This window comes from Cervus elaphus, chromosome 19 (assembly GCF_910594005.1).
Source record: "Cervus elaphus chromosome 19, mCerEla1.1, whole genome shotgun sequence".
NCBI lineage: Eukaryota > Metazoa > Chordata > Mammalia > Artiodactyla > Cervidae > Cervus > Cervus elaphus.
Window position 1 is genome coordinate 36673591 of NC_057833.1, and position 22983 is coordinate 36696573.

Here is a 22983-nt window from a genome sequence, read left to right on the forward strand (position 1 = left end):
CTCCGCCCAATCTAATTCATCTTTTCCTTGGCCCCGCCCACCCCAAGCCTCAGAGAACCTGAGGGTGGGCGTGATGGAACCGCTGCCAACTGAGCTCCGGCGGAGTGCTGTTGAGGCCGAACCAGCGCGCCTGGCGGTCTGTGAGTGGGCGGTGGGTGGATAGGGGCGGGGCCTCCGCGATGACAGGCAGGCGGACAGCCCCGCCCCTCTCGCCCAGAGCGGCCGCGCCAGCGCTGGGGACAGCAGAAGTGAGTACGTGAGCGGCGCAGCAAGAACCCAGCTCGGACCCCGGACGGCGCGCGCACCCGGAGTCTCAGATCCGAGTCGGGCCCGCAGGAGACCGCTGGATTACTGTGCACACCGAACTACCACCACTTGCTCCCTCCCGCCCCGGCCCGCCTCCCCGAGTTCTCTGGCTCCGAGCTTTCCAAGCGCCCGTGATCCTCCTGGACCGGTCAGTCCAGATTCCCCCGGGACCGACCTGCTCGCATCCCCCGGGATCGCCCGACTCAGGGCGCCGCCTGGGTCCCGGAGCCGCTTGCCTGGGTTGCACCCTCTCCTTTCCTGGATCTCCTGGGACCGTGCGCGAGCCTTCTCGCGCCCGCCGAGCGGATCCTCCTGCGGGTGCCCGCCGCCCCGCCGGCGCGGCCCGGCGCGGCCCGGCTCGGCTCCCGGAGCCAGCCCCGGCCATGGCCCGAGGCCGCCCGCCGCCGCCGCCGCTGCCGCCGGGGCTCCTGCCGCTGCTTTCTCCGTTGCTGCTGCTGCCCCTGCTGCTGCCCGCCGGCTGCCGGGCGCTGGAAGGTGAGCGGCGTCGGGGGAGTGCGTCCAAGGGTTAAGGTGTCTGGGGTCGCCCGAGCGGGGGCCGGGGGAGGGTCTGCGGTGTCGGTCCGATGCGGTCCAGGCGCACTTCGGAGGAGGCTCGGCCACCCGCACCCTCTCCATGGGCTGGAAATGGGGTGGAGGGGACGCCTTGGGCGCCGCCTCGTCTGCCGGTTGCGGGATCGCAGGCAGCTCGACCTGGGTGAGCGTCCCTGAAAAGTCATGGCCCGGCGGTGAGCTTCTGTAGGAGTGCCGGGCACTCAGGACAGAGGAGCGGGGCCCTCCGCACCTCCTGAATGCAGGGAAGTGTGGGCGACCCTCACCAGGCAACGCCGGGGCTCCGAGGATGCTGCTGGGCTCCCCTGGTTGAGGGGCCGCGTTGGCGAGGAACCCCTTGGAGTTAACCGTGAGAGTCTGAGTGCGTGCACTCCGCTTTGTCAGGGGATGGCTGCGGGGATGGAGAGGCGGGGGGCCTGTTATTGTTGACGGTTTACCGAGCGCCAACTACCCACAAGGTGCTGTGTGCACCGCCGTTGCACACTGCTCTGGCGCTCCCCCTCTGCCTTCTTGCAGGACCCCCACCCCCAGTGCTGGGGTCTCCACCGAACTGAGGTTGTGGGGTTTGTCTCAAGTAGAGCTAGAGCTGATGCCTTACCCATTATCCAGTGGAAAAGGCCAGGCTTCTCCGTGGGTTGTGCGAGACCTTCAGAGAGGGCTGCTGGGGGGTTGCTCCAACTTCCATAGGACTGTGCCTGGATGAACAGCCTAAGTGGTTTTGGCCCCCGTGGGAGAGCTCACATACATTCACTTGACACAAGCCTGCGGGGACAGAGGCACTGACATGGGGCAAACAATAGACAGACAGACAGATACACACACATCCACACACGGTTTTCTAAAATTTTTGGAGCCATGAGGGAAGAAAAACCTTCCTGAATGTGGAGGGAAGGACACCACAGACTGGGGGGAACTGGGATGACAGGCAGTACTTCTGTTTGGTATCTTTAACCGATCTAGTCACTTTTCTTAGTTTAAGAACAAAAATGAATTCTGTGTGACTTGGTTTGTTCGCTTGTTCACAATCGGTAAACTTGAAGGTTGGAAGGAAAAAAGAACACAGTTACAAGAGAAAGGCATCTTCTGGTTGCTTTTTCATTTTCTCCAGGAGAAAAAAAACAACATTCTTCTGAATCCCCGTCGTCTTTTATCTCTGAGCCCATTGGTGCTGACAGACTGATTCACACGGGTGGACACATGCAAATCCAGACAGACACACCGAGGTCGCACCCACACTTGGCGCACACTCACCCACATGTGTGTGATAGGATCACAGGCGTGAGAAACCAGTGTGGAGCTTTGTTGTTGATTGCCTCAAGGGTGTGAGCCTGCTGGAGTTCTCAGGTCTGTGCCTTAGCCCAGGAGAGGCGACACCGGCACACGCGCTTACGGGGCTGTGTGTGCCAGGCCCCAGAGCCCTTGTTGTGGGGTGCGGTGGGTGCTGATGCTGAGAGTGGGGCGAAGGGGGGTGGTTTGGGTCAGGTGAGCAAGGGCTACCTGAAAAGGCTCACCCCCCCTTCCTTCCTTCTTCCCTCCCTGTGTCCCTTCTTCCTCTTTTCCTTCCTTTATTTCTCCTTTTCACTCCTCACAATCTGCTGGTCCCTTTAGACCCGAGCTGGCAGGCCCTAGCTGGGAGCTGGCATCCGGGTTTCCAGGCCCAGGACATGAGGGGCAGACCAGGAGGCAGAAGCCTGGTGAGCTGTAGCAGCCCAGGAAAGAGAGGGCAGTGGGGATGTGGCCCCTACTTTGTCCCCTCCTCCCTCAGCTGTGAAGTGGGGTCTGGGTCTCTTACCCGACTGCGTGGGTGGTAGCTGGGAGGCCAGGCCAGTGTGGGGCGCTCCTAAGAAGGTAGCAGTGCCTCCCAAGTGTGGCTTTCATTAATTCCTTCACATTTGCCATGTATCAGAACTTAGGGTCTTCAGTTAGTGTGAGAAAGAAAGAAAGGAGATGATGCCTCAGGCGCTGACCCCAGCCCAGTGGTCCCCCTACCCACCCTCCTGCTCTCCCTCACTGTGACATGGGATAGTAGTGGAACCCACCTCCTAGGGGGTGTTATGAAGATTGAATCCTTAATGTGTGTCAAGTGCTTAGCACATAGCTATTGTTATTCAAGGACTAACAGTTGTTATTATTATTACCCTAGGGTCTGCTCCTTGGGGAGCACCAGAAAGTGAAACTGGTGTGTACACTTGCCCTGCAGGAGGGAGCTTAGAGGAAGCAATGATGAGGGGAGGAGAAGTTAGTCTGGGGAAGTTGCTATCCCCTCTCCCCCAACCTCCATTTCTCTCCAGCTTTGGGAGGGAAAGGATGGGGTAGGAAGAGACTTGACCTTGACTCCTGCCTGTACCCCATCCTTATTCAGGAACTTGAATGGGGGATGGGTAGATTTGGGGGTCCTGGGCTAGGCCAGAGGGCAGGGCTAGGTGGGACACCCAGCACCGAAGATCTCTTCAGCATCCCCAAGCTTTATGGGTGGAGGATCTCACCCCTTCACTCCAGCCTTCCCTTTGGTTTTGCTAGTATTTGGTTTGCCCTTAGCCTCTGAGGTTGTTATATTTAGGCCAGGTTCTTGAGCTGTGGGTGCTGACCCTCATGGTCTCATTGGTTAGATGCCAACTAGCACCTAGTTGCTCTTTCATCTACACACTTGGGGTTCACCAAGATTTTGTCTCCAAATGTTTCAGTTTTCCATGAGGATAGAGCCAGGGTCCTTGCTTGTCCTCCTTGGTTAAAGAAACACCTTTCCTTGCCCTCTGATTGATTCCCCCGCCCCCAGCATGCACACAAACTGCCCTCAAATTTACCCTCAGTCACAGGGAAAGAGGGCCACCTGGTTGCTCACTCTTCTTTTGTATAATGTTCCCCAGTCCCCCAAGCCAAGATCATTCTCCCCTTGGGGATGTGGAGTCCAGTAGGTGAGCGGACTGGGAACGGGGTGTGGGATGAAGAAGGATGTCCAGACCACAGGGTCCTTATACCTCAGATAGGATGGGGAGGGCCCTGCTGGGAAGACACCCTTTGGAGAAAAGAGAAACAGTTACCAGATATAAGAGGTGGGGGCTAGTCGGCCTTCTCCCAGGCAAGCCCTGTTGCTGCAGTGGAAGACTCTCCCTGGGGAGAGAGGCGTGTGTGAGTCCACCTCTTTCTCAGCGGCAGTGACCACTGAGGCGGTGGCAGCTGAAAAGTGACAGCGGGCTGGGGTTTCTGTGGCTTTCCCATGTGTTTGAGTGGCCTCTGGTGCCCCCCGCCCATCTGTCTTGATCTGGCACCTCAGAGCTGCGACGAGGGACAGTGGCAGGTACTCTAGGGAACCAGCTTGCCTGTCACCGTGTTCCTTTTAACCAGAACTGCCGCCGCCGCCGTGGCCTCGGCAGCGGCGAGCTAACCCAAAGCTGCCATGGGCAAGGCCTCTGCCACCCGGCCTTCCACTAATTAAACAGCATGAAGAGGCTGAATCACCAGGCCTGCATAGTTTGAAAATTGTAGCCCTGCCTGTTGTGCTGAGTCAAACTGGTTTGTCGGGATTGGGCAGCTGGGGATGGTGGGGAGGGAGACTGGGTACAGCTGGGCACCTGATGGGGTGGGAGAGGCCCCCTGCCCCGAGGGCTGGCCCTGGCACCCGGTCTCCTGTTGCTTCTCTGCCCTGAGACTCCTGGTCAGACCGGCTGTGGCCAGTATCCCAGGGAAGCCTTTAAAGGTGAGCTGTGCATCACCGTTCTGGCTGGCTGGCAGGGCCATGACTGGGGTGGGGGCCATTAGTCCTCTTAGTGTTAGTTGCTTTAGTTGTGTCTGACTCTTTGTGACCCCATGGGCTGTATAGTCCACCAGGCTCCTCTGTCCATGGAATTTTCCAGGCAAGAATACTGGAGTGGGTAGCCATTCCCTTCTCCAGGTGATCTTCCCAACCCAAGGATTGAACCCGGGTCTCCTCCATTGCAGGGTGGGGACCATGGATGAGCACTGAGGCATTTAGGCTCCTGCCCCTTGCTTCCTCTTCCCTTCTCCTCCCTCTCAGGTTTATTTAATTATAAATCTCCGTGATCTGAGGGGAAGAATGAAAAACAAAATGTGTTCGCTGTTCTGAGATGCTCCCCTCCCCTCCAACCCAGACCTGAGGGCCTTGGGGCCGTGGCAGGGGGAGGGAGAGGAGGTCCTCCAGGTCCTGTGGCAGAGTCTGCTTCAGATCCCTTCCTTCTCGAGCTGACCACCCTGGGTGTGCAGGTTGGTACACACATGTGCACATGCTGAGACTCAGGGGAGGGGTGGGAGGGGAGAAGACAGGACAGATAGCTCAGGTTGGTTGGCTGAGGTAGGGATTCCAGGCAGAAGAGGGGGACCAACTCTGGAGGAGTCTTCCCCCTCTCTTTGCAGGCAGGGTCCCAGGGCGTGCCTTCTTGCTCAGACCCTGTGCCTCTGTCCTCCTGCCCCTGCACACTCTGTTGGCCCAGTTCGAGAGTGTGACCTTTCCTGCCACCTCACAGTCCGTGGTCTGGAGTTTGGGCTGGTTGTTTCTTGCTCCTGTTCTCTAGATTTTTTTTTATTCTCTGAGTCTCACCGGCACACCTGCTCGCAGGGTGGGGTGCTTTGTGTGACTTGGGGCTTGGGGATTCTGTGGGATCTAGTAGCTCCATAAAGCCATGTGCCCCTGGCCCTTCACTAAGGCAGGTGCCAGGCTCCCACCCCGCACCAGTATGGCCCAGTGAAGCCCTCAGACATATGCTGGTTGCCCATGATGTTCTCCTCCTGGGCCCCCAACTTATGTGTGGAAGTGTTGCCTGAAGCTCCTGAGGCTACCTGCCTTCATCCTGGCACCTCACACTACCACGGCCCCAGAACTGGGGATGGTACCATTGTGCTAGCAGGGAAGTGGCCTGCTGCTTGGGCAAGGGCTATACCTGGGGAGACTGCACCCTGCCACACCCAGAAGCATCTTCATGCCCCTGCCCCACCCCCAGCCTCGTGACCTGTGACAGCTCCTGCCTGGGCCAGGGCCACAGGAAGCCGGTCTGGAGCTTGTTCCTTCCCTGTGCCTCTGGTCAAGGCTGCCCCAGTCTCTCTGCTTTCTCGGCAGAAGAGTGCCCTCTCCCACTCTTCTCCATCTCGCTTGAAAACTCACCTCACAGAAAGAACGGGCTTGCAGAATGTGTGTGTGTGTGGCATGTGCATCGAGAATGCAACTCCGAGGCTTTATGCCACCTCTAGATATTGATACGTATACTATGTCCGCATGCTCCTGTGGAATGTCACAGTGCAAGTGGGCATCTATGCGTGTGCAGCTGATGCTAGTTGTGTATGACTGTGTAAGAGCATGTCACGGCGTCTGTACAGGCAAACTGGTGTTTGTGTTTGCACTTGACTACACTTAAGACTGTGACGTGTGGTTGGCAATAGCGTGCGGCTGGGTGTGTAGGGAAAACGCACTGTTGGCTGCATGCGCCCTCGCGGATGCATATGTCTCAGGAAATCCGCACATATGAAGGCTGTGAGAGTGAGTCTTTGCCTAAGGCATGCCGGATCTGTGTGTAGGAAAGATTCATTGTATATGGATGTCTCAAGAAGACTGATCTGTTTGGACCAGATGCATCCATGTGTCTGTGAAAGGCAGACTGTGCGTGAAAGCGTGTGTGTGTGTCTGCGGGTGGCTGTGGCTTTGTGTGTTTTTGTCCACCATATGTGGGACTTGTCACTCTTTAGCCCCATTGGTGGGAAGGAGCCCAGTCACTGAGAACTTGCTGAAGTGTGTGCCTCTGTGTGCACAGGCGAGAGCCACACAGCTGCTGCCACGTGGCCACTCCTGTTGGCCCCGTGAAACCCGAAAGGGGTGCTGCTTTCCTTCTGAGCCATGAAGCCCCAGTCCCAGGGAGTTCCAGAAAGGCCTGGTGGCCACTTCCTCCGCTTTCTTGCTGGGGGGGCAGGCAGGGGTGGTGGTGGGGTTCCCTGCCCAACAGAGCCTGTATCGCAAGTGTCCACCGCCCTCTGGTTTCCCTCCAGCAGCCACATGGTGGGACAGAAGGGGGTGGGCGTGAGGGGGCAGCTGGGGAATTTGGAGACTGCTCCTTCATTCCTGTTTTGTCCTTGTCCCCTGTACCTGTATCCTTTACCCCAGCAAGTGTGTACTTACACACACACACACACCCTACACACAGGAAAGGTGGGCTCTGGAGGGGTGAGTCTCTCCCCCTCAACACCACAGACAGATTCACCCCCATGTTCTTCCTGAGGCTGGGACACAGGCCCCTCAGGGCCTCCCTCCTGCAGAAGGGAGTAGGCCCTTCCCCTCCCCCAGAGAGCAAGCCCCTCCCCACCAGGGTGACCGAGCCCTTCCTCAGGCACACATGACTCGAAATCTAAGTCCTCTCCTCATTAATGGGAAAAATGTGCCGAGATTGAGCGATGGCCAAGGCTGAGCGATGGCCAAGGGCCGATCCCCCCGCCCCCTCCCTCTCTCGCTCCCCAGAAATTAAACAGAAATGAAGAGCCTCCCCTCACCAACCTTCCCCCCTGCCTCCCTCCCCGGCCCCCCCTCCCTCCCGCCTCTCAGAGCCAGCGCTGGGCTTGTTTTAAACTGTGGAGGAATCTGGCTTGGAGGGGGGAGGGGGCTGAATATTTGGGTTTAAACAGTTCCAGATGGGTTTGGCACAGGCTGAGCAGAAGGAAGTGAGGGAGAGGGAGGAGGGAGGCAGCTCGAGGGAGCGGTGGGAGCCCTGGCCGGCTCGGTGGCGGTGGCGGGCGGCGGGCAGCGGGCAGCGGGCAGACCAGCAGGCGGACTGGCTGGGGGGAGGGGGCGCACTTGGCTCGCGGCTCCCAGGGGCTCCCAGGGACCGCAGCACTCCGGGCTGCTGGCTGGGGAAGAGGCTACTTGGCAACTCCCTCTCCGCGTCTGTCTCCTTGGGCCTCCTTGTCTTTTGTAGTCCGCCGCCGGCCATCCCGGCAGTCTGGTCCTAGCCCGCCGCCCCGCACATCCCTCCGGCTCCGGTGCCGCCCACCATTCGCCCGCTCCGCCCCGAACCCCGAGCCCCGAGCCCCGAGCCCCGCCGGTCTCCCTCCCTGCCTGTCTCTGGGCCCCTGCTTCTGCCCACCCCCTCTTCTCTCCCGGACCCCTCCACCGCCCCCCGCCCCGCCCCCCCTCGCGCTGAACATCGGTGTCTGTCTGTCTGTCTGTCTGCCTGCCAGAGGGGCGTATCAGGCCACCGACGACGAAGCTGGGATGGCTCACCCCTCAGCCCGGTCCTCCAGGGACCAGCTGCTGCTGCAGGAAGGAGGAGGGAGCCTCGCTCCCCAAGTGAATGGCTGCTGCTGGCCGCCCCCTTTGCCTCACGTGAGGGCCTGGGCCCACAGCTGCCTCCTCCACCATCCCCTGCTCAGACCCAGACTGCAGGAAACTGGCAAAGACCACAAGCCAGGAGTCTGTAGGGTTTGGGTCTTTCCCTTCTCCAAGTACCTCCAGCTTGTCCCCACTGTTGATGTAGAGGTCCCCAGGAGTTCTGGGGCAATCCTGCCCCATTCCAGCTTAGAGTTGAGGGGAGAACCACTGGCTGTCTTCCAGGCTATGAGAAAAGACTCAAGACCTCTTTCCCACTCCTAGGTCTAATGTTGGGGTTAGACTGTCAGAGAGGAGAGTTATCAAGCCAGAACCCAGATCCGGTTCCTAGGGGAGCAAGTTTATGTCATAAGCATTAATAGACCCATCCTATGGCCAAGCAAAAGGAAACAGACAAAAACCCTGAAGCTTAGAATGGGATTGGTGCTGCAACAAAGCCCTTGGCCCTGGATACACAGAGGAAGGCATCTAACACTCTTGGGGGTTCAGGGTAGGCTTCTTGGAGGAGGTGACAGCTTGGTTGAGACAAAGTATACACATGAGCTTTCTCGGCTTTCTCTGTTTCCCCGTTACAGAAGGGCATATTACAGTCACAGTACCCTGGTTAAGAGATTGATTGTAGAGTCAGACTTGAATTTGAGACACGTTTCAAAACTTTTCACCTCAAATTCTAGCAGTTTTACCTTAGGTTCTATATATATTGTACTTGGGCTTCCGTGGTGGCTTAGACAGTATAGAATCTGCCTGCTATGCAGGAGACCTGAGTTCGATCCCTGGGTTGGGAAGAACACCGGGAGAAGGGAATAGCTACCCACTCCACTATTCTTGCTTGGAGAATCCCACAGACAGAAGAGCCCGGTGGGCTACAGTCCATGGGATCGCAGAGTCGGGCACAACTGAGTGACTAACAGTTTCACTTTTTTCACATACTGTATCCAGGCATCAGTTTTCTCATCTGTAAAAGGGGTACACCAACAGTAAGTACTTTTATCCAAGGATTGCAGGAACAACTGAACTAGCTCTAGAGGAGCTGGCTAGGCCTTGGTGATCCTCACCCCATTCTCAAACAGCATTCCTGTCCTGTCCACCAGAGGTGGTTGTGTAGGAGGCTGGGTGGGTGTGGGCTCTGGCCTGCGACTGTTCTCCCATTCCCCTGGGCGTGTGTGGGGCTGCGCCTTTGTGTTGGGAATGGAGTCAGGGGAGGCCTGGGCAACAGGGTCTGAAGCACACGGCCCTTTGTTCCAGGATAAAGGCCCTGCCAGCCCCTTTGTGTGGAGATTAGTAGAGCCTGTAGGTGTGTGAACCGGCCCTGGCTCCTGCCTCATTAACCCAGATCTGGGGTCAGCGACTAACACCCACTCCCAGCTGGCCTGACAAGACATCTTTGAGGCTGTGACATCTCTGGGAGTGGCTGCAGGGTCTCCTCTGGGCCTGGGGAGCTGAGAGCTTTGGGAACCTGGGAGAACTTGATGGGAATTGATGTCTGGCATCCTGGACTTTGCTGCGCAACCTCCTCTTTCTCCTTATCCTAAGCTTGGCCCCTGACGTTTTTTCTCTTGTTGCTCCTGCAGAGACCCTCATGGATACAAAATGGGTGACATCTGAGTTGGCATGGACCTCTCATCCAGAAAGTGGGGTAAGACCTCCTCTCCATTCCTCCTGAGTGTTGCTTGCCAATTGGCCCCTTTGCCTCAGCAGGGCTGCCTCTGTCCCCTACTTGTCAGTTTCCCATCTGTGGCATCTGCATCGTCTGCACCTGTCACCTTCCTCCTTGCCTGCTGGTCCATCCCTGAAAATGTTTTCATCTCTGACCCTTCAGCCTGCCTCTGTCCTTGCTCCCACATACACGCCATCTTTGTCCCGCTCTCCCTCTGCCCGCCCCTCAGCCTGTCTTCAGCCTATTCCCATCCCTTACTACCTGACAGCCCTTTGCATGTCTGTCATCTTCCTCCTTCCTGGGTCCTTGGGAAGAGCACTGGCTTGGGAACAAAGAAACATTGGTTCCAGATCTCTGACTTGCTGTGACTTTGAGCAAGACAATTTACCTTTCTGGGCCTCCATTTCTTGAATGTTACATTCCTGTAGTCCTTGACATCTCTAAAGTGTTCTATTTGACTTCCCTCGATGGCCTTCACAACTGTACTAAGTTCTGGAATACTGGGTTTGGGTGACATTACAGACCGTCAAGTCACCAGACCTGATTCTGTGACCTTGGGCAAGTCCCTGCCTTTGTGAGCCTTGGCTTCCTCTTCTCAGGAGTGGGAACAACAGATGTATCTTCTTAAGGAACTGTGAAGGTTAAATGTGATGGTAATAGTGGTAATCAGTGTTTATTGGACTTATTTAATTCCTCACAGCCTCATTTACTTTCAGTTGGTCCCATTTTATAGACAATGAAACTGAGGCATAAAGATAATAAGTAATATAGATGATACTTACAAAGTACTTATCAGGTGCCCCGTTCTAAGTGCTTTATTCAGTTAAAGTCATTTATTCCTTAAATATCTTTATTCTTACCATGTTCCAGATGGGGAAATGGAGGCCAGGGAGGTTAAGTGACTTACCTGTAGTCACACAGCAAACAGAGAACTGAGACTGGAACCCACTAGTCTATATGCCCAACCACTACACCACGGAAGCATCTCTGTGAAGTAAATATAACAGATCTGGGCTTGTGATAAGCACCCGGCAAATGCTGGTCTCACTGTCCGTCTTTTTCACTTGCACAGTGGGAAGAGGTGAGTGGCTATGATGAAGCCATGAACCCCATCCGCACGTACCAGGTGTGTAACGTGCGGGAGTCCAGCCAGAACAACTGGCTTCGCACAGGCTTCATTTGGCGGCGAGATGTGCAGCGGGTCTACGTGGAGCTGAAGTTCACTGTGCGGGACTGCAATAGCATCCCCAACATCCCTGGCTCCTGCAAGGAGACCTTCAACCTCTTCTACTATGAGGCTGACAGTGATGTGGCCTCAGCCTCCTCCCCCTTCTGGATGGAGAACCCCTACGTGAAGGTGGACACCATCGCACCTGATGAGAGCTTCTCCCGGCTTGATGCTGGCCGTGTCAACACCAAGGTGCGCAGCTTTGGGCCGCTCTCCAAGGCTGGCTTCTACTTGGCCTTCCAGGACCAGGGCGCCTGCATGTCGCTCATCTCCGTGCGTGCATTCTACAAGAAGTGTGCGTCCACCACTGCAGGCTTTGCGCTCTTCCCTGAAACCCTCACTGGGGCTGAGCCTACCTCACTGGTCATCGCCCCTGGCACCTGCATCGCCAACGCCGTGGAGGTGTCCGTGCCCCTCAAGCTCTACTGCAACGGTGACGGGGAGTGGATGGTGCCTGTGGGCGCCTGTACCTGTGCCACCGGCCATGAGCCAGCCGCCAAGGAGTCCCAGTGCCGCCGTGAGTGAGGACTGGCCTGGGGGAGGGGAGGGAGGATAGGCCTGGGCCACCACCACCCACAGTCCCCTACCTACCACTTCCTACCTGCCCAATCTGGGGCAGAGGGAGGAAAGGGAAGAGGGGTATCAGGTGCAGGTGCCAAAAATGTTGTACAAGAAGGGAGATGAGAGAAAATGAGGAGAGACTCCAGAATCAGAAAAGAAATAATGAAACTAAAGAAAGAGGAAGGAAACCATGGGGAATCCTTGACAAATAGGCACCTGGAGAAAGTGCTCAGAACCTCGTGAGGCCCGCAGAGATGCCCACTTGTTCAGGCCCAAGTGTATGTGTCACCCAGAAATATTAGATGGGCCCTGGAGCTCCTCATGCTTGGCCCTTTAACCTGGGGGTCTTGTCTGCATCTTAAGAGGCTACATTTATAGTACAGAGATCAGAGGCCCCTGTCTCTGAACTCCTGAGTTCTGACTCCGCCACTTGCCACCTGTGAGACCTTTGGCAAGTCACTGAACTCTTGAACTCTGGTTTCCTTATTATGTGCAAAATGGGGGCATTAGTGGTGATTCCTTAATGGAACTGTAATGGGGCTGAATTGAATCACTGCATGGGCGCCCTTGGAACAGTGCCTGGTACACAGGGAAGCAGAGCACCATGTAAGTGTGTGCTGTGACTTTCAGGAGTCCTGGGATGCAGGGGACAGGGATTATTTTGTCCTTGATTCATACACAAGAGCAGGCTTCCCAGGTGGCACAGTAGTAAAGAATCCACCTGCCAATGCAGAAGATGTGGGTTCGATCCCTGGGTTGGGAAGATACCCTGGAAATGGCAACTCACTCCAGTATTCTTGCTGGGGAAATCCCATGGACAGAGGAGCCTGGTGGGCTACAGTCCATGCGGTTGGAAAGAGTCAGATACAACTGAGCAACTGAGCACGTGCACACGCAAGCATACAACAAGGAGGTCAGGGGGCCTGTCTCTGGTGGCTTGCCAAGACTCATAAGACCTCACAGTGTACTAGACTTGCCAGCTATAATCCCCGTTCACAAGAGGTTCTCTCATCTGAGCCTCACCACAGTCTTGTATGGTAGATTACAGTTACCTCTTCTATTTAGCCAGTAAGGAGGCTCAGAGAGGTTCTGCTCTCCAGGCCTCGTGGTGGGGAATGTGGGCATTGGGAACACAGCCTCATTAAGGTGCTGTTCCATGCGTGTCAAGGTGCTGAGGGCCTTGTCTGCCCTCCTGGAGCTTGCAGCCTGAAGCGCCAAAGGGTGGGAGCCAGCTCTTAGCACAGCCCTCGGTGTGGGGGGGCTGGTGGCCCAAACTGGCTGTGAAGCTTTATGTCTGTGCTGTCATGGGAAGGTGAACAGTGCCTTGCCCGGCGCCTCTCCACTTCACTATGGGAACCTGCCCCCAGACTTCCTCCTCCTAAGTGGAGAAAGGGGGTGGGGGGTGATGAGCCTGACAGCCTGAAGAGGGGCTAACACTCTGCAGGTCCCTGGCAGGAAATGCATGCTGGTTCCCATGGCAACCAGGCTGGCCTGGCCCCTGCCCCCTCTCCCACTGGTTCAAAAGAGCTTGGATGGAATATCACCTTAGTCAGGGGAGATTAAACCCCAGAGACGGCATAGCCCCAGCTCCGGGGATCCCACACTCAGGATAACCTTCTCGAAAGCAGTTGTGTATGGACAGGGTGACCATATGTGTTAGTGTGTCCAGGGCAGCCCTGGTTTACGCCCATCAAGCTATCCTGATTATTACTTGTGACCCCTTTCACTCTCAAAACAGTCCAGTTTGAGTAATAAATCATTTGGCCATCATAGATACAGGGGATCTCCAGAAACCCAAGTCCAGATAGAGGTGCCAGGTTTTCAGGCACGGAGCTCTAGGCTTCCTCTTGGGTTTAGGGTTCCCCTTGTGGACACTTTGAGGCCTCTGAACTCCAGGTGACCTCAGCCTTCCTGCCTGCTTTCTTTCTCTACTTTCCTCACCCCTTCTCAGCCCCCACCCCTGCCCCAGGGCAGAAAGGAGTTGCTGCCCTGATTCTGGTGGGCAGGGAGAGAGGTGGGCCGCGAAACTCAGAGTCCCCACCGCTGGTTGTTCTGGGGTGTTCTTGAGGCTCTTCAGGAGTAATTGTCCTTGAGTTTCAGGGAGGGGTGGGGGCATCCCAGCAGAGTAGAGTGTGCTGCTGGCCTGCTAGCGGTCTCTTCCCATCCCCCTCCTCTTCCTCCTCCTCCCTCTCTCTTCCCTGCCTCGACAAGTCCAGGCTGTCCAGGTGATGGAGCTGACGTCTTCTTCCATGAGGCCCCAGGGGTGGGGGTGGGGGAGGGGCGGGGAGGAATCCGCTGACGTGGGGTTTCCACGAGGCAGAAGGGCCTTTTGTAGCTGCAGCCAGAGTTAGGCAATACCAGCATGGCTTGCACAGTCTGGGAGGTGGAGGGGCCAAGACCTGTGCTGGGGAAGGGCCAGATTCCCATGGAGGTGTGGAGAGTTGTGTCTGCAGGGGAGGGAGCTGAAATGTCCATCCTCTTCTCCCCCACAGCCTGTCCCCCCGGGAGCTACAAGGCGAAGCAGGGAGAAGGGCCCTGCCTCCCCTGTCCACCCAATAGCCGCACCACTGCACCAGCCGCTGGCATCTGCACCTGCCATAACAACTTCTACCGCGCAGACTCCGACTCCGCAGACAGTGCCTGTACCAGTGAGTGGTGGCGCGTCCTCATGTTCTCCACCTCCAGGCCTTCCCTCTGCGGGCCAGGCTGGGGATGCCTAAACAGTCTCTGTGAATATCTCCACTTTCCAGATGGGGACACTGAGGGTGGGGGTTAGATGTTGTGCTCAGCACGGCGCAGGTAGGAATTGACCAGCCCCTGAGCCAGAAACCAGGTGAATTGAAAGGCTTAGCCCTCCACCAATACTAAATAAGCATATGCTAGCTCCCAGCTGGGTATCAGGATCTGTCTAGGACCCTCTAGTTCACTGCCGCTTCTTCTGTCTAGGACTGCTATTCTTTTGGTCCAGCTCTAACCAGAGAAGGGGCCTCATCCCTGGGACAGCCTGGTATTCTGCTTTCTCCCTGCTCTGGCCTTTGGTGCCAGGCATTGCCAGGCACCAGGAATGATGCAGTCAACTGTCCTAGGAACTTGCAACCTGGTGGGAGAAACAGATGTGGAAATAGATAACCACCATATAATGTGCTAAATGCAAGGCTGGCGGGATGCCCAGGAATGGTTATGGGAGTACATAGGATGGGGAGAGGATGAATCAAGGAAGGTTTCCAAGAGGAGGTGACCTCTCAAGTTGACCTTTAAAGGCCAAATAGGAGTGTGCCCAAATAGGAGTGTGAAGAGGCATAGGAAAGGCATTCTGCATATGAAAGCAGAGGCAAAAGCAGAGGTAGGAAGCAGCTTGGAGAACGCAGACCCTCTGGGCAGAGGGTGGTCCCCGCACCCCAGCTCACCGCTCTCCCCCTCATCTTCCCCACAGCGGTGCCATCTCCGCCTCGGGGTGTGATCTCTAATGTGAACGAGACCTCGCTGATCCTTGAGTGGAGTGAGCCCCGGGACCTGGGTGGCCGGGACGACCTCCTCTACAATGTCATCTGCAAGAAGTGCCACGGGGGCCCCGGGACCATGACCTGCTCACGCTGTGATGACAATGTGGAGTTTGTGCCTCGGCAGCTGGGCCTGACCGAGCGCCGGGTGCACATCAGCCACCTGCTGGCCCACACACGCTACACCTTTGAGGTGCAGGCGGTCAACGGGGTCTCGGGCAAGAGCCCTCTGCCCCCCCGCTACGCGGCTGTGAATATCACCACCAACCAGGCTGGTGAGGAGGGCAACGGGAGGGTAGGGCCTGGGTCACTTTCCCCCACCCAGAGCGGAGTTGTCTGGGGCCTGCCCACGGTCCACCGGGGGGCCCCTGGGAACTGGGTCCTTGGGAAGGATGCCAGGGCCTGAGGAGCCCGCGCTGAGCCCCACCCCTTCCCTAGCCCCCTCCGAAGTGCCGACCCTACGCCTGCACAGCAGCTCCGGGAGCAGCCTGACCCTGTCCTGGGCACCCCCCGAGCGGCCCAATGGAGTCATCCTGGACTACGAGATGAAGTACTTTGAGAAGGTCAGAGCCTCAAAGGGCAGGAGGAAGCCCTGGGGCAAGAAGATCACTGCAGATAGTGTTGGGGTCCCCTGGGAGCGAAGCTTTGGGTACTGAGGAGGGTGGGCAGGGGCCAAGGGAGGTCAGGACCCACAGACTCAGTGTCCTCCTGGTGTTGCAGAGTGAGGGCATCGCCTCCACCGTGACCAGCCAGAAGAACTCCGTACAGCTGGATGGGCTGAGGCCTGACGCCCGCTACGTGGTCCAGGTCCGTGCCCGCACGGTAGCTGGCTATGGGCAATACAGCCACCCAGCTGAGTTTGAGACCACAAGCGAGAGAGGTACACGCCCCCCCACACCTGTCCCCGCCCCGCCCACGCTTGCCACCCCTCCACTCACCTGTGCCTCCTCCTCGTCTCTAGGCTCCGGTGCCCAGCAGCTCCAGGAGCAACTCCCCCTCATCGTGGGCTCAGCCACAGCTGGGCTGGTCTTCGTAGTGGCTGTGGTGGTCATTGCTGTCGTCTGCCTCAGGTACCGATGGGCCCAGGGGCCCACTGGAGCATTCCTTTAGTGCCCTTGAGCCCTCTCAGCGGATAGGTGACCATCACCCACATCAGACCTGGAACCACAGCCTTCCTAGGCCCAGGGTGTCATTGCTAGAGAGGCCCTTTCCAATCCACACCCATGTCTTCATTCTGTCCCCTCTCTGTCCCCAAATTCCCTCAGGGATCAAGTCCATTGAGCCCCTTGCCCACAGACCCAGAGGTAGCTATAACCACTGACCATGGGACCAGGCACTGGGCCGTCCCCTGTGCACTCTGCCCCTCCTATGAGCCCAAGGGTTCCCTGAACGGAGGGAGCTTGGACTTGTCTCAGGCCTCCCCTCTCCCCTTCCCCCTAGGAAGCAGCGGCACAGCTCTGATTCGGAATATACAGAGAAACTGCAGCAATACAGTGAGTCTGCCTCCTCATTCCCACCTCCCAAAGCTCCCTTGGTCCCTGCGGGGCTTGGGGATACCCTCTTTGCTGGCTGGGACTTCATTCCTTTAACTCCTCCCCTGGCTGCCCCGTCCTGCTTCCAATTAAGTGCCATTTCCTGAGCCCCTACTCACTCCTGCTAGCCCCAGAGATGAGTGAGATGTGACCCCTGTCCTCAGGGGTAGTTAGTCTTGTGAGAAAGACAACATAGTACACACAGGAAACAATGAGAGAACAGTGTTAAGTCGGGGGTTCCTGCGACAGAGGGCAGTGAGAGTTCAGAAGAGAGGAAGGCTTCCTGGAGGAGGTAGCCTTGGGCTGAGCTGAGCCAGGTGAGATTTAGTGGGGTTTAGAGAGGTGGAAGGGGGAGCATTCTGGGCTAGAGGAGCCTCTGGAAGGTAGTGGGTGGGGTGGAGAGAGTGCCCGACTGTGGGGGCAGTGAGAAGACTGGTTTGACAGCTGCTGGGAAGCCAGGCTGGGTAGTTGTGGCCAGTCCTCGGAGGGTCGTGAAAGGCAGGCAGAGGAGTTTGGACTTGACTGCACCACAGGTAATCTGAAAGGCTCTCAAGCTGGGGAGCAATACAATGAAAGTATTGTTGTAGGAAGACAGGTATGCGGGCTAGATAGGTGAGAAAAGTCCAGAGGCAGAGAGCCCAGCTGGGCGGCTATGGCAGTAGTCTGGGTGATGACAGCCTGGCAAGGTCAGGGGCAGAGGGAATGAGGGGAGGGACGGGTCTGAAACAGGCTTTGACGTGACGAGAGATGAGGGAGAAAGAAGGAGAAGAATACCAGGTGTCTAGCCTTTATGGTTGCTAGTTCTCATCAAGGGGACAGTGGTGGGGTGGGGATGGGGGAGCTCTAGCTTCATCAGAAAGGAATACAGAGCAGGCTTAGCAGGGAGGTTGGGAATGTGCTCCTGTGGGGGCGGGGGACAGGGGACAGGGAGGAAGACTGGGGCAGGATCTGGGTGGCAGAGTTCCCTCACTGTTCTCAGCCCAAGGATCTGACTCCCTCTCATGCCCACCTTTTCTTCCTCTAGTTGCTCCTGGAATGAAGGTTTATATCGACCCCTTTACCTATGAAGACCCTAATGAGGCTGTGCGGGAGTTTGCTAAGGAGATTGATGTGTCCTGCGTCAAGATTGAGGAGGTGATTGGAGCTGGTGAGTCTGTTGGGGCACACGGTGGGGAGGAGAGGCTGACGGTTACCCCTGGGGGAAGGCGGGGGACAGTTAGGTACAGAAATAGCTTAGTACCTGTGCCTTGTGCTCTGCAGGGGAGTTTGGAGAAGTGTGCCGGGGTCGGCTGAAACAGCCTGGCCGCCGGGAGGTGTTTGTGGCCATCAAGACGCTGAAGGTGGGTTACACGGAGAGGCAGCGGCGGGACTTCCTCAGCGAGGCCTCCATCATGGGTCAGTTTGACCACCCCAACATAATCCGGCTGGAGGGCGTGGTCACCAAAAGTCGGCCAGTCATGATCCTCACTGAGTTCATGGAGAACTGCGCCCTGGACTCCTTCCTGCGGGTGAGAGCCCCCCTCCACTCCCTGAGAGAGCTAGGTTGGGTAAACCACCCGCTCCCACAGGTCAGACAGACCCTATTCAAGTCCAAATATTTGCTGAGGTGGCACAGTGCAGGGAGACAGTTGGACCTTCAGAGCCAGGAAGACCAGAGTGCTCATCCTGACTCTGCCCCCTGCTGCCTGTGTGACCTCAGGCTTTACTTAACCTCTGAGTATCAGCTGCTTTGGCTGTAAAATAAAAGTGGAAGAGCTCTTTGGGTCCTCACAGGGGTTAATCAGGTGATATGTACAGATGCTGGCCACACAGGAGGGCAGCTCCTGACTCTTGGTGCACAGTGGATGTGGTCAGAGGGGTAGACGAGGTGTGGTCTTGACGGACCTGGGAAGGTGGGCAGGCAGGCAGGTTCTTGGACAGACCCGGGGCCGGGCAGGAGGGGATCGGCTGCCTCCTGAGCCTCCTCATTGTCTCTAGCTCAACGACGGACAGTTCACGGTCATCCAGCTGGTGGGCATGTTGCGAGGCATTGCTGCCGGCATGAAGTACCTGTCCGAGATGAACTACGTGCACCGCGACCTGGCTGCCCGCAACATCCTCGTCAACAGCAACCTGGTCTGCAAAGTCTCAGACTTCGGCCTCTCCCGCTTCTTGGAGGATGACCCCTCTGATCCCACCTACACCAGCTCCCTGGTACAGGAAGCAGCTGGGAGGGAGACTGGGGGCGGGGCCGGCCAGGCAGGGGCTCGGGGCTGGGGACCAGCCCCGAGACATCGGGTGAAGGGCGTGTGCCCCCCTCACCAGGGCGGGAAGATCCCCATCCGCTGGACTGCCCCAGAGGCCATAGCCTATCGGAAGTTCACCTCTGCTAGTGACGTCTGGAGCTATGGCATCGTCATGTGGGAGGTCATGAGCTACGGCGAGCGACCCTACTGGGACATGAGCAACCAGGATGTGAGTGGGACCTGCCAGAGTGCTCAGGTGGGTGGGAGCTGCTGGGGAGCCAAGTGGTGGCTCACTCCAGGGTTCCTGGCTCTTGGCTCAGGTCATCAATGCCGTGGAGCAAGATTACCGGCTGCCCCCACCCATGGACTGCCCCACAGCGCTGCACCAGCTCATGCTGGACTGCTGGGTGCGGGACCGGAACCTCAGGCCCAAATTCTCCCAGATCGTCAACACCCTGGACAAGCTCATTCGTAATGCCGCCAGCCTTAAGGTCATCGCCAGTGCCCAGTCTGGGTCAGTACCTCAGTCTCTGATCTGGAGCCAGCAGCCCTACCCTGCTTCCCCTGACATCAGGACTCATCAGGTCCCCTCTTCTTCCCACAGCATGTCACAACCCCTCCTGGACCGCACGGTCCCCGACTACACGACCTTCACGACAGTTGGTGACTGGCTGGACGCCATCAAGATGGGGCGGTACAAGGAGAGCTTTGTCAGCGCGGGGTTTGCATCCTTTGACCTGGTGGCCCAGATGACTGCAGAGTGAGTGTGCCTCACATTTGGAGGGCCGGGGCTGGGGGCTCCGAGCTGGGCCCGAGTGGTGGGCAGGAGGGGAGGCACTGACGCTGCCCTTGGCCCCTCTGCAGAGACCTGCTCCGGATCGGGGTCACCTTGGCGGGCCACCAGAAGAAGATCCTCAGCAGTATCCAGGACATGCGGCTGCAGATGAACCAGACGTTGCCTGTGCAGGTCTGACACCCGACTCCCACTGGGTGCGTGCCCCACCAAGGACCATGCAGGAACTCCGACCAGCCGACTGGACTTTTGGACTTTTGGATGCCCAGCCTTAGGCTGTGGCCCAGAAGATGGAAGATTGTGAGAGGTCCAAGCTGGGACTTCTCCTCCAGGCCTGTGCTCCCTCCCCAGGAAGTGTGCCCCAAACCTCTTCATATTGAAGATGGATTAGGAGAGGGGGTGACGACCCCTCCCCAGCCCCTCGGGGCCCAGGCCTTCGTGCTCACCTGTGGGGGGATCCCCACCACCTCAGACTTGGCTGTTCGTCAGTGCTGGAGGTCCTGGCATGGTCAGGTGGGGAATAAGCCTGGGTTCCAGGGCCCAGCCCTGGCAGGGGTCTGGCCCCCCAGGTAGGCAGAGAGCAGTCCCTCCCTCAGGAACTGGAGGAGGGAACCCTGGGAATGGGGGAAACGTAAGCCCCTCCGCCGGAAGCCAGCTGGCACCTCCAGTTTGCACAGGGACTTGTTCTGGGGGCTGAGGGCCCTGCCCCACCCCCGCCCTTGGTGCTGTCATAAAAGGGCAAGCAGGGGCCAGCTGAGGAGCAGCCCCTTGCCCCCCAGAGACTGACTCTCAGAGCCAGAGGTCGGATGTGTGTGTGTGTGAGTATGTGTGAGCGTATGTGTGCATGCACTGGCCTGCACAGAGAGCATGGGTGAGTGTGTAAAGGCTTGGCCCTGTGCCCTGCCGTGGGGCCAGTTGGGCCGTCAGCGGAATAAAGGCAATAAGATGATTCTCTTGCCCCTCCTCATTCCACCTCCAAAATTCATGGCCTCTCAGCCCTGGCCCTTCAGAATTCCCAGGAGTCATTGGGAGGCCAAATCCAGGCTTCTCCAGGCTCAACTTCCCTTTTGTGTTTCAGCCTTGTTGCACCTAACTTCTTGGAAGTGGGGTGATAACAGTATAGAGCAAACTCCCCCAGAGCTCCTTCCTTCTAAGGCCCGGGCATTCCAGTTCCAGGGGCTGTCTGGGCAGACACTCTAGTCTGGATGGTGTTTTATAGACCGAGTCCTTTCACACTCATTGTCTAGAAGGAGCTGGGGGTGCAGGGAGTTGATCAGCTTCCAGGGTCACAGGGCCCAGGACAAAGAGGATGGGACCCCACTGCTGTTCAGATGCAGAGGGCAGTCCTTTTCAGCAAGTGTCAGCAGAGAAGTGTGGCTACTCTTTCCTAAACAATTACCATGTTCCTGGCACTGGGCTAAAATGCTCCATTTATACATGGATCTTATTTAATCTCACAACAACTGAGCCAGGGTAGGAAGTATTTTTATCTCTTTTTTACAGAGGAGGAAGGGGAGAGGTTAAGTAACTTGCCCAAAGTTGCTGAGCCAGTAAGTGAGGCCTGAGGCTGGGATTCCCACCCTGAGACTGCCTGCACACTTGAAAGGTTCAGAGGATAAATAACTAGAACCAGGGAGAGGGTTAGGAAAACAGCTTCTGGAAATAAATGTCAAAGGAGAAAGGGGGTGGAGTGGGAATGGGGACTCAGAGGCCCCTTAGATGCAGAAACGTGTGTGTGTGTGTGTTGGAGGGGTGGGTGTGCATATGCAGTGACTTCCCCAGTGTCAGAAGGAGGGAACCTTGGGCAGTAAACCTTTCTGGGGCAATGAACAGGTTTCCAAGGAACCTGCCCATCCCAAATTAGAGTCTGGCTGGACCCGGTAGGGAGTGTAGGCAAAGCCTTGTGGATCTCCGGGTTCACACGGAGCAGTCCCGCACTTCTTTCCAGGCAGGGCAGAGCTCCGTAGCGGAATTCTAAGTAGGGACGGTAGCTAGGGTTTGGCGATGCTGAAGGTCTGCAGGCAACCGGCAGCTATTTCAGGTGCAGGGGGCCAGACCCCGGGAGGCAGACCAGGCCGGCGAGAGTGGAGTTGGTCCAAGGCGGAGGTTGAGGCATTCGACCCGCCAGCCCAAAGCCTGACAGGGAGAGGGGCAGGGGCCGCGCTGGGGCCGGTTCTGGGGCCGCTCCGCCCCTCGCCGCGCGCTCCCGCGCTGGGGCTGGACCCGCAGCGCGGCTCCTTAGTATTCCCCCCACGGAGCCCAGCGGCGCTGCAGAGGCTGCCCGGGGGAGGGGCGCCCCGCGAGGCTCAGGCCCCGGGCGGTGGGGGCGGGGGAGCTGAGAGGGAAGCCTCGGGCATCGGGGATCCAGTGGGACGGAGCCCTCCTCTCTTCCCTAGCTGGGAACTCTGCCGAGGGCGGGGGCTAGAGGGGACGAGGTGGGGGACCCAGGCCGCCTTGGACCTAGGCGCCGCCGCTGTCATCGGCGCGAGGTGTGGCGGGCGGCCAGAGGAGGGGAGGCGGTGTTGAGTGGCGTCCTGCGCATCCTGTCCTGCGCCGCATTCCCGGGCTGAGGGCTCAGATAAAGGGGAGGGGGTGTTCCAAGCTCCTGCTCAAGTGTCGTCTTCCTACTCTCGAGGCCCCGGGATGGGGGAAGGTCCGTGGCCCGCGTCTCCTGGAGTGACCCCCTCACTTATTCCTTCACTTTAATCATTTTAGCGGGACTCTGGGATGGAGACTCGGCCCGAAGAGGTAGGGCATCCCCGCAGTGGGTAGGCAGAGAAAGTGGGACCATGGGCTTTGAACGCCGAGGGAGGGGTGGGGTCTGGGAGCCGCACAGTGAAGGGGCACTTGGTGGGTGCGCTCCAGGACGAAGATTTGAAGGGGGCATAAAGTACTCTGTTGAATGTGCCTTGTGCAGCACGGGACACATACCTCCCTTCACTTGTGTCCGGATTTGTTACTTCCCTGCAAGCACACCATGTCCCCAAATCACGTCCTTACCCGTGTTCTTACGTCCAGTTACAATACCCTGCCTGGCCCCACCTCCCAGCCCACACACTATAAGAGCTTCCCAAGATTGAGAAGAGGTGGGGGAAGGGATGCAAAGAAGGGAGAACAAAAGCCATCCCCTTCGTAGAAGGCGCCTCCCCCCAGTGCATTCCTACCTGGGCCGCCTAACCCTACTATCAACCCGTGTCTCACTGGGAGCTGAGATGAGTCCTCAGTCCTTGAGCAGTGATGTCGAGGGGCGTGGTTAGGGCATAGGAAGTTTGAGGATACTCAGGAGGAGT

At 57.6% G+C, this 22983-nt stretch overlaps 1 protein-coding gene across 1 annotated transcript; it reads left to right on the plus strand.

Moving 5' to 3' along the window:
• Positions 1-232: 232 nt before the first annotated feature.
• On the plus strand, positions 233-20642 carry EPHB3 (EPH receptor B3). The gene is made up of 16 exons (XM_043874472.1): positions 233-801; positions 9769-9833; positions 10927-11599; positions 14136-14291; positions 15077-15418; positions 15582-15706; positions 15864-16023; positions 16105-16213; positions 16584-16636; positions 17700-17822; positions 17936-18183; positions 18653-18868; positions 18980-19129; positions 19221-19414; positions 19505-19660; positions 19765-20642. The coding sequence occupies exons 1-16, from the start codon at positions 690-692 to the stop codon at positions 19871-19873; spliced, it is 2991 nt and encodes a 996-aa protein (XP_043730407.1). The 5' UTR covers positions 233-689; the 3' UTR covers positions 19874-20642.
• Positions 20643-22983: the final 2341 nt, after the last annotated feature.